A 13,672-nucleotide genomic window follows, 5' to 3' on the forward strand; every position below is an offset into this window, starting at 1 on the left:
TATAGTTTTTCTTTTTTCTTTTAAAAAATAATTATGAACATTTCCTTAAGTTATTAGAAACTCTTTTTAAATAGTGAGCACTTATTAAGTGTTTGCCATAGTTCAGGCAGCATTTAAGTGCTATACATACATTAACTAAAAATCTGTATAATGTCCCTGTGAGGGTAGGTATTATCACCATTCTAGACATAAGGACACTGAGCCTCAGAGAGGTTAATTAACTTGACCAGTGAAATAATGAGAAAGTGTCCGGGCCAGGGTTTAAACTCCAAGAGTTTGGTTCCAGAGCCCTGTCCTTGACCACCTCCCTAAAACGTAGTTGTTATCCTCTGCCTGGTAATATGCTAGTATGGAAAGAGCCATAGAGGTAATAGACTCTACCTTAATGTCTGAACATAAGACAAGTAACACTGAGGGGCACAGAATAGCAGGGGGAAAATCTTTATTTAAAAGATATAAGTATCTTTTTTTATCCTCCCCCGAGGATATGTTTATTGATTTTTATTTTTTTTAGAAAGAAACAGAGAGAGAGAGAACACGAAACAGATGTTCTCAAGAGAAAAACATTGATTGCCCCAACTGGGGATGGAACCCTGAAAGAAACCTAAGTATATGCCCTCCTAAGTATGTGCCCTGACCGGGAATCAAAACTGCAACCTTTTGGTGTATGGGATGACGCTCCAACCAACCGAGCCACCCAGCCAGGGCTAAAAGATATCAGTATCTTTTAGAACCATAAATAAAGGTAGAATTATTTTATTTCCATTAGAACACATATAAAATTACAGAATGTGGTAAATTTTTATATCCTGTAAATGAAATACCTAATTTTCAAGCATGAAATTGTTGACATTTCAAATACGTTAACAGGAGTGATGAAAATATTAAACTGAGGATTTAAAAATATTTTTTTATTATTATTATTATTAGTTAAGGTATTACAAATGTGTCCTCATCCCCCCCCCATTAACCCCCAACCTCCCCCCCCCCGCCCCGCCCCGCACACTCACGCTCCCATCCCCCTGTTGTCCATGTCCATTGGTTTGGCTTATATACATGTATACAAGTCCTTCGGTTGATCTCTTCCCCTTACCCACGACCTCCCCTACTTTCCTTCTGGGGATTGATAGCCTGATCGCTGTTTCTCAGTCTAAAAATATTTTTAAGAAGCATCATTTACTATAATTTTTATTAGCACCACATTATGTATTTGATATGCTTCTTTTGTTTATAAATTCATGGTTATGTTTATTTTGTGGCAATAGAAATGGAAAAAAAGCTCTTGGAGGAAAGGACTTTAAAACAGAAAGTGGAGAACCTGTTGCTGGAAGCTGAGAAAAAATGCTCCATATTAGACTGTGACCTGAAACAGTCACAGCAGAAAGTAAATGAACTCCTTAAACAGAAAGATGTGCTTAATGAAGATGTAAGTATGTTTTTAATAAATAATATATTATTTAATGAATTAATAGTAAACTAGGCTTATTTGTAAAGGAACAATGATGATTTCATAATGTAAAATTTTTTTCCTATAAAATAACATTTTATAACCTTTAAATTTTACTGAATTTGGATAATATACTAAACAAATAATAATTTTTAAAACTGTAAAGTTATTTTTAATGTAAAAGCCATATTTTATTTTTTAAAACATTATCAGAAATATTTTACTGTGAAATGAATTCACTGCCTGAGGGCAAAAATCTGTTTTGGATCATCATCTATGCTGCAAACTTATTGATAAGAAAAATCAAAATAATTTACTTACATACCAACTACACAATTTATTTTTTTAGGTTAGAAACTTGACATTAAAAATAGAACAGGAAACTCAAAAGCGCTGCCTCACACAAAATGACTTGAAGATGCAAACACAGCAAGTTAACACACTAAGAATGTCAGAGAAGCAGTTAAAACAAGAGAATAATCATCTCATGGAAATGAAAATGAACTTGGAAAAACAGAATGCTGAACTTCGAAAGTAAGTTAATTGTTTGAGACAAAGTTTTACTAATATGCACAACTATCCACATGTAAATTCCCTTAATTTTGGTTTATCTGAGGATTCTTTTGGACCATTGTATTTTCTTGACCATGTTTTTTCTTGTTGTTGTATAAGTGGTGTGTAGAGTGCCACTATCGTTCTTTAAGAAGATTACTAGTATATTTGCTTCCCCAGCAGTGTTTTACTACCACCTTATTGTGATGCAGTGACACAGGGGGTGGTGGTATTGGAGCGGAAGAAAACGTCTGGGATTTCACCCCATGCTCTTAAGATTCCTCTTGGGACTGTCTCTCAAGCTTACTTCCCATGTATTCTTTGTCCCTTAGTACCTAGGACTTGGAAATGTTTCACTGTTAAGGAAATACCATGTAAATTTTTAAAGCTCTTTTTAAGGATATACTCTAGTGCCCTATTTATTAGAAGCTAGAAAACATTAAGATATGTTTTTGAAAAATTATAATTTATTTTTAATAAGCCTAGAATTAGGCTTGCTTTTAATTTAATTTTTTATTTAACTTTATTTCTTTATTGAAAATTAACATACAAACAGAAAAAGTACACAAATAAGTGTAGAACTTACTGCGTTTTTGTAAAGTGTTTACAAATCTTTGCATTTACCATCACATTTAGCTATAAAACCCTGTACTCCTAATGTCCACTTAGGCCCTCTCCCAGTCACTTCTTAACTCATAAGATAACCGATTTGGGGGTGCTCTTTTAATTCTAAAACTTGGTTGGCATAAGTGGCTGATTAACAGTGCATGTATGAAAATATGTAATTTTGTGTTACTGGTTTAATATAGCACTATTTGGTCTTAGAACCCCTTTATACTCTTAAAAATTATTGAGGGCCAAAGAATGTTTATTTATATGAGTTACATCTAATGATTTTTTTTCTTAGAAATTAAAACCATTTTAAAACATAAAAGCATACATTTCATTAGCTGTTGGAGTGCTGACATCATGGTATCTTTTACCCTCAAGAAAAGTCCATGTACAACTAGCGAGGGAATGGGAGTTAAAAAGAAAACACACCAATGAGCCCGAGCTGGTTTGGCTCGGTGGACAGAGCTTTGGTCCTCGAACTGAAGGGTCCTGGGTTCAGTTCCAGTCAAGGGCTTGTATCTCGATTGCAGCTCTGGTTGGACACGTGTGGGAGATAATCCATGTGACCATCTCACGTCGATGTTTCTCTCTCTCCCTCTCCCTTCCATTCTAAAAAAAGAGTCAATGGAAAAATATGCTTGGGTGAGGATTAAGAAAACAAACACAATGATGCTTATTTATTAGTGTTATGAAAATGATGACTTCCAGGATTGTCTGAAAGGGTCTCAGGGACTTCCAGGGTTTCCCCAGAGCACATTTGAAGAGTCACTGACTTAATATGTGTATAACTTATTTAAACATTTGACTTAATGTTACCACAGAGAACGTCAAGATGCAGATGGGCAAATGAAAGAGCTCCAAGATCAGCTTGAAGCAGAACAGTATTTCTCAGTAAGTTCCAGGCACATTCATTAAAAAATTATTGAACAAAAAATATTTTTGCTGCAGAGCCAGGAGAATGATTCTTGCCTTTAGAATAGTTTCTATTATCATTGTTAGAAAAATAGTTCTAAGCACATGCCCATACTTTATGAAGTTGATTAAAAGCATTGCTTTCAGAGGAAGACTGAAAGAAATAAAATTGTCATTTTAACATTTGTACTTTTTTGAGCTCAGTTTTAAAATATGAAATAGTATATGTCACCTCTGTTTCATTGATTTAAGCCAACAAAATTTCTTGTTTTAGTAATATTTTTTTGCCTCTTCATCCCTATCAGTCTACATCATTTAATGAGAAATCTCAGTATGATATTCTGTTGAAAATCACACTTCTAAATTATTAGCTGAACTTTATTGGTTAATTGGTTGATTATACGAAATCAAAAAGCATATTAAACTATAATTTGCTCAGGGGGCTCAACATTTCTCAGTGTTATTAATATATTTGTATGTATCAACTTTTTGTCTGGGTAGTTTTTTGAATGTAGAACGATTCTTGATGATGATGATATATGTCTATTATATTTTGCTGTTTAGACTCTCTATAAAACACAGGTGAGGGAACTTAAAGAAGAGTGTGAAGAAAAGACCAAACTTTGTAAAGAATTACAGCAGAAGAAACAGGAATTACAGGATGAAAGGTAAGGACAGGGTCCTGTGTCTTGTTCATAACCACATGCCCTGCCCCTAGAAGAGTGCCTACTATACTCCAAATAAAAGTTGTTGATGAAGAATTAGACGTAAACTTTGACTTCAGGGTGAAAATTGAAGATGCTATGTCTCTAAAATGCAGGGATTCATTGGCTGCTCAACTGGAGATCACCTTGACCAAAGCAGATTCTGAGCAGCTGGCTCGTTCAATTGCTGAAGAACAGTATTCTGATTTGGAAAAAGAGAAAATCATGAAAGAGCTGGAGATCAAAGAGATGATGGCTCGGCATAAACAGGAACTCAGTGAAAAAGATGCTACAATTGCATCTGTAAGTAAAATTCTTGGTTCATTTTTTATTATAATTAAATTATTATATCATAAATCTTCCTTACAAGGTCTAGAAAAATAACATAAATCCAAATGAAACATTGTACATGCTGGCTACGAGATTTTCGATCCACTTAACTGGCTGCTTTCTAGTGTTGTTTCCACCCATCACACTGGCAGAAATTAAGTACCTTGATTAATTTTAAATGTTTGAAGGATGTTTGGAAAATGGCATTTGTATTTACTGCTATGGGGAGTGTAGATTTAGTATGGCATAGAAGAGGATTATAAATAGTATGGCAGTTTCCAGTAATTTTAAAAAAAATACATTTTATTGATTTTTTACAGAGACGAAGGGAGAGGGATAGAGAGTTAGAAACCTCGATGAGAGAGAAACATCCATCAGCTGCCTCCTGCACCCCCCCTACTGGGGATGTGCCCGCAGCCAAGGTACATGCCCTTGACGGGAGTCGAACCTGGAACCCTTGAGTCCACAGGCCAACGCTCTATCCACTGAGCCAAACCAGTTAGGGCAGTAAATTTTAAATATTTATATTATCCAAAGAAAGTCAACATTAAGATAAATATGCTAGAGGAATTCAGGCACAATACTCATAGCAGTAGGTATATTTGTAATAGCAAAAATTCAAATGTCTTATAAATAGAGGAATGAGTGGATGGATGAAATGTGATAGAATATGGAACTATGTCAGTTAAAATGAATTAATTAGGTCTCTGTATCAACAACTAAATATAATATCAAGTGAAAGTAGGTACAGAAAGATAAATACAGCATGGTGCTATTTATGGACAATTTAAAATCACATGAAAATCCACTATATATTGTTTCATGTATATATAATGAAAGTGCACGATCATGAATGAAGGATGAACACACAGTTCACAGTGAGAATTCCTTCAGGAAGAATAGAATTCGGCGAGAATACAAAAGGTCATCAACTTCTTTAGTAAAATTTTATGTTCTGTTTTAAAATAATGTTCTGAAAGAAGTACTGCAGTTTTAACTTTTATTTATTCTGCACGTGCAATGCAGAGCTTTATTACAGTATTTGCTCTTGTTTTTAGTTTATTAAGTTTTTTCTCACTAAAAATACTGCTGAGGATATTTAAGAAGAGGGCATTTTTTTGGCTTCCTGGAGTGTATATGAAGTATATTATGGTTTAAATTTTCTTCAAAAGTGAAGTTTGGTAAGGTAGTGCAAAGACAGGAAGTTTAGAGATAGATGTACTTAGAAAAACAGGAGTTTTAGTAACAGTCTAGGATATTTTCATTTTGAAATCTTGCTTGATAACTTAAATTTTTAATTCCTTAGCTTGAAGAAACTAATAGGACATTAACTAGTGATGTTGCCAATCTTGCAAATGAGAAAGAAGAATTAAATAACAAATTGAAAGATGCCCAAGAACGTATGTATTAACAAAGAATGTTAATTTTAAATATACCTAATGGTGGTCAGTGGCTTAGTTATAATGGTGACATTTTTCTGTGTTTCAGAACTGTCAAGGTTGAAAGATGAAGAGATAAGTGCAGCAGCTATTAAAGCACAATTTGAGAAGCAGTTATTAACAGAGAGAACACTCAAAACGCAAGTATGTGTAATAAACTCTAAATAGGACTTTGAAATGTTTTTAGTTTGTCTTTTCTATTTGACTTCTGGCATTACACATTGGCTGTAGCTGTCAGTGAATGTATCAGTATTTATGAACAGTCCCAGTTATCTGACTTTTGCCAAGGTAATAGAAGTTAGATTTGATTAACATTGTTTAGTTCAATATTTATTAAAGTTTTTGTTAATTTTTCCATATGGAATCACATTCCCTCCTAATTTTTTATTATAATCTGATAAGTTTTTTTCTGCTTTTTAAGAAACTTTAGAGAATGACCATTTGCTGACAGCCTAAAAAAGGTCATTCTGAAAAAGGTACCTGTGATATTGACCATCCTTCTGTCAACTCTCATGGTGGGTGTAGGCAGCACCAATACTTTTGAGTCCCACATGTTTTGCCCTGTGCTTGGACAAGTATTTTATTAATGGAGTACAACTGCAAAATTCTCTTCCAGATCAAAGAAGATCTGCCTAGTAAAAGTCTGTCTTAAAACCAAAAACTCAAAGTGGAAGAAAGTGACATCAGATCAGACCTATAAGCATTTTAAATCACAGTTCTCTGAAAACAGGAATGAAAAACTAGTAGAATAGAGGTTGGGGAAGGATAACGAGTAATGAAAGGAGGTGTGTTTCCTAATCTGTAAGGGGTTTCTTTGTGGCCCTGTGTATAGGGAAGGAGGTCATTAGTGGCCATGTAACTTGCTATTGGTAAGTTACCACGAAACCACCAATGTAATGTATTTTTTGTTTATATATTTTTATTTTTATGTTTTTAAGGCTGTGAATAAGTTGGCTGAGATCATGAATCGAAAAGAACCTATCAAGCGTGGTAGTGACACAGATGTGCGGAGAAAAGAGAAGGAGAATAGAAAGCTACATATGGAGCTGAAATCAGAACGTGAAAAATTGACCCAGCAGATGATCAAGTATCAGAAAGAACTGAATGAGATGCAGGCTGTAAGGATACCTTTGGAATTCTAGTTTAAAGACTTCTTTTTAAAGAAGTAGAATTACTTTCATGTCTGTATATATTTTATTAATTATAGAACATTTATATTAATAATTACTGGACTAAGAAGCAACATTATGAGATGTATGGCATCCAGTTAATTTGATACAATTTAATTCCTCATAGCAAATAGCTGAAGAGAGCCAGATTCGCATTGAACTGCAGATGACACTGGACAGTAAAGACAGTGACATTGAGCAGCTGCGGTCACAGCTCCAGGCCTTACATATGGGCATGGACAGTTCCAGTACAGGCAGTGGACCAGGGGATGCTGAGGCAGATGATGGCTTTCCAGGTACAACAAACTTGTTTTCAGCCCTATCTTTATTTTCATTAAAAGCCTTTTGTCTTAAATATAAACCTGTTGATTATTTAAACCCTGTGACTGACTTTGTTCTTGAGGAAAAGTGTTTGTCATTTCTTTAAGGCAGAAACCTACTCCTTGGAGTAGGGATTCAAACAATAGTTTTAACTTATTTTACTTAGTGATCTTTGACAACATCCTTCATTAAAAATGCAAAAAAAGTTTCACATATTTAGGTATTTAAATTAGCTCATTACATATTATAGGCAGCTCTCTTTAAACTTTCATTTTATTTTCTCTTAACTCTTTTCTGCATTCTTACTTTTTTTATGTTGCGTGTTTAGTTCATATCACTCAATCACACACTATGGAGTCCATGTCATTCACCTACCAACGTTCCTCTACCTCTCTCAGTATTGCCACTGAACCGTCCAGTTCTCATGTGCTTCTTGACTCTGGTTCTGACTCAGAAGAAGAATCTTTGCCTTACTTACCTATTTCATCGGAACCTAATGATACAGGTGATAGCCTGGAAATCTTTCACCTTTGAGGTTTTTCTGACTACCCTTAATTTTAGTCCTTGTGGAAAACTTTTGTAACATTAACTAATATTCACTAACTCTAACAAATTGCTCTAGTCCCAGTTAAAAAAGGGACTCCTGCATGGACAAAGAGTTTGTTTTGGGGGGCATTTGCACTTGGCATTGCTGTGACAATTGATAGACTTATTTAGTCAGCTTACAAAAAATGAGACAGTACTTCGTATCATTTAAGGGCATGTGGTTTCACTGCCTGTTTCAGCCATTTTCAACCAAGAAGAAACTCTTTTCAAGGCTTCATATCAAGAGTGACAGTACTGAAAAAGCATGTAGACTGTCTCAGAGATCGCGTTTGGGTTTTTATCAAGTGCTTGCCTAGGCAACATTTTGCCTGGCCTTAAAAGAGAGTATAAGACAATTTGACCTGATCCTTGCTCTTATCGTTTAAATGAAGAAACAGGATAGAAAAATACATGAAATTATGTTTAACACAAAGTTAGTCGGGATACAAAAACATGTAATGTAAATGCCACAGGAAATTAATATATGAGCAGTTGAATGTCAGGTAAAATTTAGTCTCTTATTAGTTGAATTCAAAGTAAAATAACTATAGTTACTTACATTGTCACCACATTTCCCAGGTATATAATATAAATCATAAGTGATCCTGTTGAAGTTGTTTTAGAGCTTAGCAATAAAATTATTTCAGTCTTATGCATAGTGTTAGATGTCATCTGACTTAGTCCCTTAAGCTGGCATAGGACCATGTCCAGACAGTTGAGCACGTGGGCTCTTTTTTAATGACAGCGTTTCTTTCTGTTCAGACAGTTTGGAAGGGTGTTGATGTCAGAGAGTACCTAGGCGCTGGAGTCCCTGTGTGACCTTTCTATGGGGTGGTAAGAGTTAAGAAAGTTTAGGTAAAGCATCTAGCACGGATTCAGACATGTAGTAGATGTTAAACAAGTGATAGCTACTTTTATTAATAGAGTAATATCCAAAAATGCTTATTTCACTTAATTATTTTATTGAAAGATGCTGATCAAATGCCAGTAGAACAAATTATAAGGATTCAGTCTTTACTAGAATTTTATTGATTTTGATATTTTGGAATTTAGAAATCATGTGGTTATATTGCTATGCATTAATCAATTTTAATCTGTAATTTACATTATTTTATTTAATTTTATTATAGCCATTCTAAAAGTTAATTTTCTCTGAACATGCAATTACTCCCTTAAAATGTTTTCTCTTCTTTGCCCTAACCAGTTTGGCTCAGTGGATAGAGCGTCGGCCTGCGGACTCAAGGGTCCCAGGTTCGATTCTGGTCAAGGGCCTGTACCTTGGTTGCTGGCACATCCCCAGTAGGGGGTGTTCAGGAGGCAGCTGATCGATGTTTCTGTCCCATTGATGTTTCTAACTCTCTATCCCTCTCCTTCCTCTCTGTAAAAAATCAATAAAATATATTTTAAAAAATGTTTTTTCTTCGAAGAAAATGTGCAGTATATCTATAATGAGGCCTCCTTCCAAAGGAAAAACCAAGGGTTCTAATACAGGTGTATAGTGAGAATAAAGAGCTGCTTCTCTTCTTTGCAGCTTTTCTGCTGAACTGTGCAAATGCATGCATTTAATCAGCAGGGCATTTGACTTTATAAACTATAGGATATATATTTCCAATGTGATATAACCTGGATTTTGTTTTGCATTGCATAACTTGCTTTTACTGATCCCGCATTGTTATTATATCCTAGATAATGAGCAATGGTAAATTCTGAAGGATATAATTGATTTGTTTTGTGACTTTAATATTAAAATATTGTTAAATTTCTCATTTTCTTAGAATTGTTATATTTATCCTCCTATGTGTATTTATAGAATCAAGATTAGAGGGATGGCTTTCATTACCTGTGAGAAACAACACTAAGAAGTTTGGATGGGTTAGAAAGGTAATTGTTACTTTTCATTGTGGTTCTTTTGCTTTGCTTTTGGTTGGTTTAGCTACATACAGTCATTTCACTTTTGTAGGTATAAAGAACATATAAGTAATATAACTAAAACATTCAGACACATAAAACTTTATTGCACTGTCTGATCTGGAATGACATCGTTTTATATATCTTTGTAAAAAATAACTTTTATCATTAATATATTGTTAATAATAAAATAGGTTTTGGTGGGAAACAAATCTGTATATGACAGAAAGACCCATTTATTTATTTTCCTCTGTTACTATGAGTATTGATGTTGTGTTCGTCTTTGAGGTGTCTTACTTCATTGAGGCTTATGTACTGCAACTCAGTAGCTTATGAAAAACAGAAACTTATTTCTCACAGTTCTGGAGGCTGGAAGTCCAGAGTGCCGGCCTGTTTGGGTTCTGGTAAAGTCCTTCTCTCAGGTTGCACAGTTCCCGTTGTGTCCTCGCGTGGTAGAAAAGGCTGGGTCCTCTCTGGAACTCCATTAATCGCATTCATGAGGACTTTGCTCTCAATACCTAGTCACTTCTCCAGAGGCCCCTCCTCCTCATATCATCCCATTAGGAGTTAGGATTTAACATATGAACTTGGGGGGAACATAAACATTCAAACCATAGCTATAGGTTGGCAACCTATGTTATTGGATCTTAAGCTGAACCAGTCCAAAAAAATATTTGAGTTCATTTTTAACTTGCTTATTTAAGTTATATACAAACAGAATTTCTCATTATCTTAGGGAAAACTTTTCTAAGGGTATATTAAGAACTTTTTTAGTTATTTAACTTAGGTTTTTTATATGATTTTTATTGCTGATAGAGAATTTATTTTCAAAGAAAATAAGATACATATCAATTTTAAACATTGTTTAATTTCTTCCCTTCCTCTTTTTAACAGTATGTGATCGTAAGCAGTAAGAAGATTCTTTTCTATGACAGTGAACAAGATAAAGAACATTCTAATCCATACATGGTTTTAGATATAGAGTAAGTGTTTTTATTAGAATATTTAGGAACTTCATTTTTTAAAGTATAAGAGAGTAACATGACATTTTTTGTCAAATTAGTGCATGTATTGGTCACCTGGTATGTCTATTTACTCATATAGTATAGCTGCTGCTGGACTGTTGTTACATTTTCGTATATTTGCTTCATGTAGATGGACATCTGAGATATAAGTTAGCTAAGACATTTTTATTTCATGGGTCTTTACTAGTTGTTTTCCGAAATGAATTAGAAAGTTTTATGACTTACTAAAATTTTCTCCAAGTCTCAAGGAGTGATTGATGTAATAGAATTAGCAAGATATTCTTTCTGACCTTCTAGCATGGGTCAAAGTAGTCAGTTTTATTTTATTTTTATTTTTATTTATTTATTTATTTTTTTAAAATATATTTTATTGATTTTTTACAGAGAGGAAGGGAGAGAGATAGAGAGTTAGAAACATCGATGAGAGAGAAACATCGATCAGCTGCCTCCTGCACATCTCCTACTGGGGATATGCCCGCAACCCAGGTACATGCCCTTGACCGGAATCGAACCTGGCACCTTTCAGTCCGCAGGCCGACGCTCTATCCACTGAGCCAAACCGGTTTTGGCCAAAGTAGTCAGTTTTAATTTCTGACTAGTATAGGATAACTAATGTAATTTCACCTTTTGCTAATAGTTTATTTCTTTATTAAAAATCTTTTACAGCAAGTTGTTTCATGTCCGACCAGTTACACAGACAGATGTATATAGAGCAGATGCTAAAGAAATTCCAAGGATATTTCAGGTAAACATAGTTTTATTTCGTTTTTGGATTTTTTTTTTGTTGTTTTTTGTTTTTCTTTCACCTTTAGAGATTCTAAGAGTGACATAACATAACGATTTTTCTTATTCTTGGGCTATCTTCAAATTACCTTTAAATTTTAGTTCCATTTAAAGATGGTTCATTCTTTTGTGATTTTCATGCCTATTCTATTTGGATATATCTTCATTTCTCCATTTTACATTTTAAAGTCTGTAGTGTATTTATATCATGTTTCTGGCCTTTGCTATTCTTTCGTTCAAGGTTGCTTATGACATTTTTTTAAGCATAAACTTTCCTCTTCTGTTGATGGTTTTATGCTCAGCTCTCTAGGAAGTGAAAAAAGTTGCTTGTGAAGTTAAAATGTGAACCCAGTAGCCCTTTCCTTCTGATTTAAAGTGAAGCCTAATTCTTCTTTTTACTACTTCCTTTTTAAAATTAGTCAGACCAGCCTTAGCCAGTTTTGCTCAATGGCTAGAGCATCAGCCTGTGGACCAATGGGTCCTGGGTTTGATTCTAGTCAAGGGCACGTACCTTGGTAGCAGTCTCCTCTTCGGCCTGGGCCCTGGTCAGGGCACGCGCAGGAGGCAACCAGTCGATGTGTGTTTCTTTCACATCGATGTTTCTCTCTGTCTTTTCCTCTCTCTTCCACTCTCCCTAAAAATCAATAGAAAAATATCCTCGGGTGAGGATTAACAACAACAAAATTAAAATTTCTTAAAACAAAATTTAGACCACCAGTTAGTTATTGATGAGCTCCTTCTGTGTAAAAGCCATTATGTTTAGTGTACTATGGGGAAATTATTTTCTGGTGCTTATCATGTTTATTTGGAGTATATCATATATCTTTTCCTTTTTTCTTCCTTAACTCTCCAAACACAAGTCTTTTCAGTTAAAGCTGTGTTTACAATTATCACCAGTTGTCTATTTTTGAAAATCATAAAAGCATCAAGTCATATAATTGCCACATCTCTTCAGGCGATTATTTTGAATACTCTCTCCCAGAAAAACTTTCTAACACCCATCACGTGCAAATTTACCTTGCTAGCCTGTTCTGCTAAGACTGCTGAACATAGTAAGATATCATGGAGGAAAAAAGAGGCACCATTTGAACAGGAATGATTCTTTTGAAATTAACCAAAGTGACTATATAATGACTTTTCTCATATAAGCTCTTGATGAGATAGAATCTACTGATGTTAGAACATCAGGTGCATTTTCTTCTTATTGAATAATTTAGGTTAATTTTATTTTATTTATGCTATAAGAATTGTTACTATTTAAAAAATAGCTTTTGTTTAGAAATCACTCATTGTGCTTTTTGGTATTTATAGATTCTGTATGCCAATGAAGGAGAAAGTAAGAAGGAACAAGAATTTCCAGTGGAGCCAGTGGGAGAAAAGTCAAATTATATTTGCCACAAAGGACATGAATTTATTCCTACTCTCTATCATTTTCCAACCAACTGTGAGGCTTGTATGAAGCCATTGTGGCATATGTTCAAACCTCCTCCTGCTTTGGAATGCCGTCGCTGCCATATTAAATGTCATAAAGATCACATGGACAAAAAGGAAGAGATTATAGCACCTTGCAAAGGTAAATAGTAAACTACTCGCTCCATCAATATTATTTATGTTCACATCATTTTAAACACATTAATTTTTTTCAAATATTTTTATAGTCTACTATGATATTTCAACGGCAAAGAATCTGTTGGTATTAGCAAACTCTACAGAAGAGCAGCAAAAGTGGGTTAGTCGGTTGGTGAAAAAGATACCTAAAAAGCCTCCAGCTCCAGACCCTTTTGCACGGTCATCTCCTAGAACTTCAATGAAGATACAACAGAACCAGTCTATTAGACGGCCAAGTCGACAGCTTGCCCCGAATAAACCAAGGTAATAGCTAAAA

General features: G+C 34.5%; 1 protein-coding gene across 1 annotated transcript in view; it reads left to right on the top strand.

The window, feature by feature from the left end:
* ROCK2 (Rho associated coiled-coil containing protein kinase 2) overlaps positions 1–13,672 on the top strand; it is a gene marked incomplete at its 5' end in the record, with an annotated part of 87,692 nt that overhangs the window by 66,488 nt on the left and 7,532 nt on the right. Inside the window, 14 exons of the mRNA XM_081100832.1 lie at positions 1,266–1,426; positions 1,797–1,981; positions 3,433–3,502; positions 4,088–4,191; positions 4,344–4,530; positions 5,864–5,957; positions 6,046–6,140; positions 6,935–7,114; positions 7,293–7,461; positions 9,882–9,952; positions 10,874–10,962; positions 11,671–11,749; positions 13,099–13,360; positions 13,446–13,659. Coding sequence (XP_080956958.1) covers positions 1,266–1,426; positions 1,797–1,981; positions 3,433–3,502; positions 4,088–4,191; positions 4,344–4,530; positions 5,864–5,957; positions 6,046–6,140; positions 6,935–7,114; positions 7,293–7,461; positions 9,882–9,952; positions 10,874–10,962; positions 11,671–11,749; positions 13,099–13,360; positions 13,446–13,659 — 1,960 coding nt within the window. The remainder of the gene's footprint in view (positions 1–1,265; positions 1,427–1,796; positions 1,982–3,432; positions 3,503–4,087; positions 4,192–4,343; positions 4,531–5,863; positions 5,958–6,045; positions 6,141–6,934; positions 7,115–7,292; positions 7,462–9,881; positions 9,953–10,873; positions 10,963–11,670; positions 11,750–13,098; positions 13,361–13,445; positions 13,660–13,672) is intronic.

This window comes from Myotis nattereri (genome assembly GCF_964212035.1).
Source record: "Myotis nattereri genome assembly, chromosome: 10".
Taxonomy (NCBI): domain Eukaryota; kingdom Metazoa; phylum Chordata; class Mammalia; order Chiroptera; family Vespertilionidae; genus Myotis; species Myotis nattereri.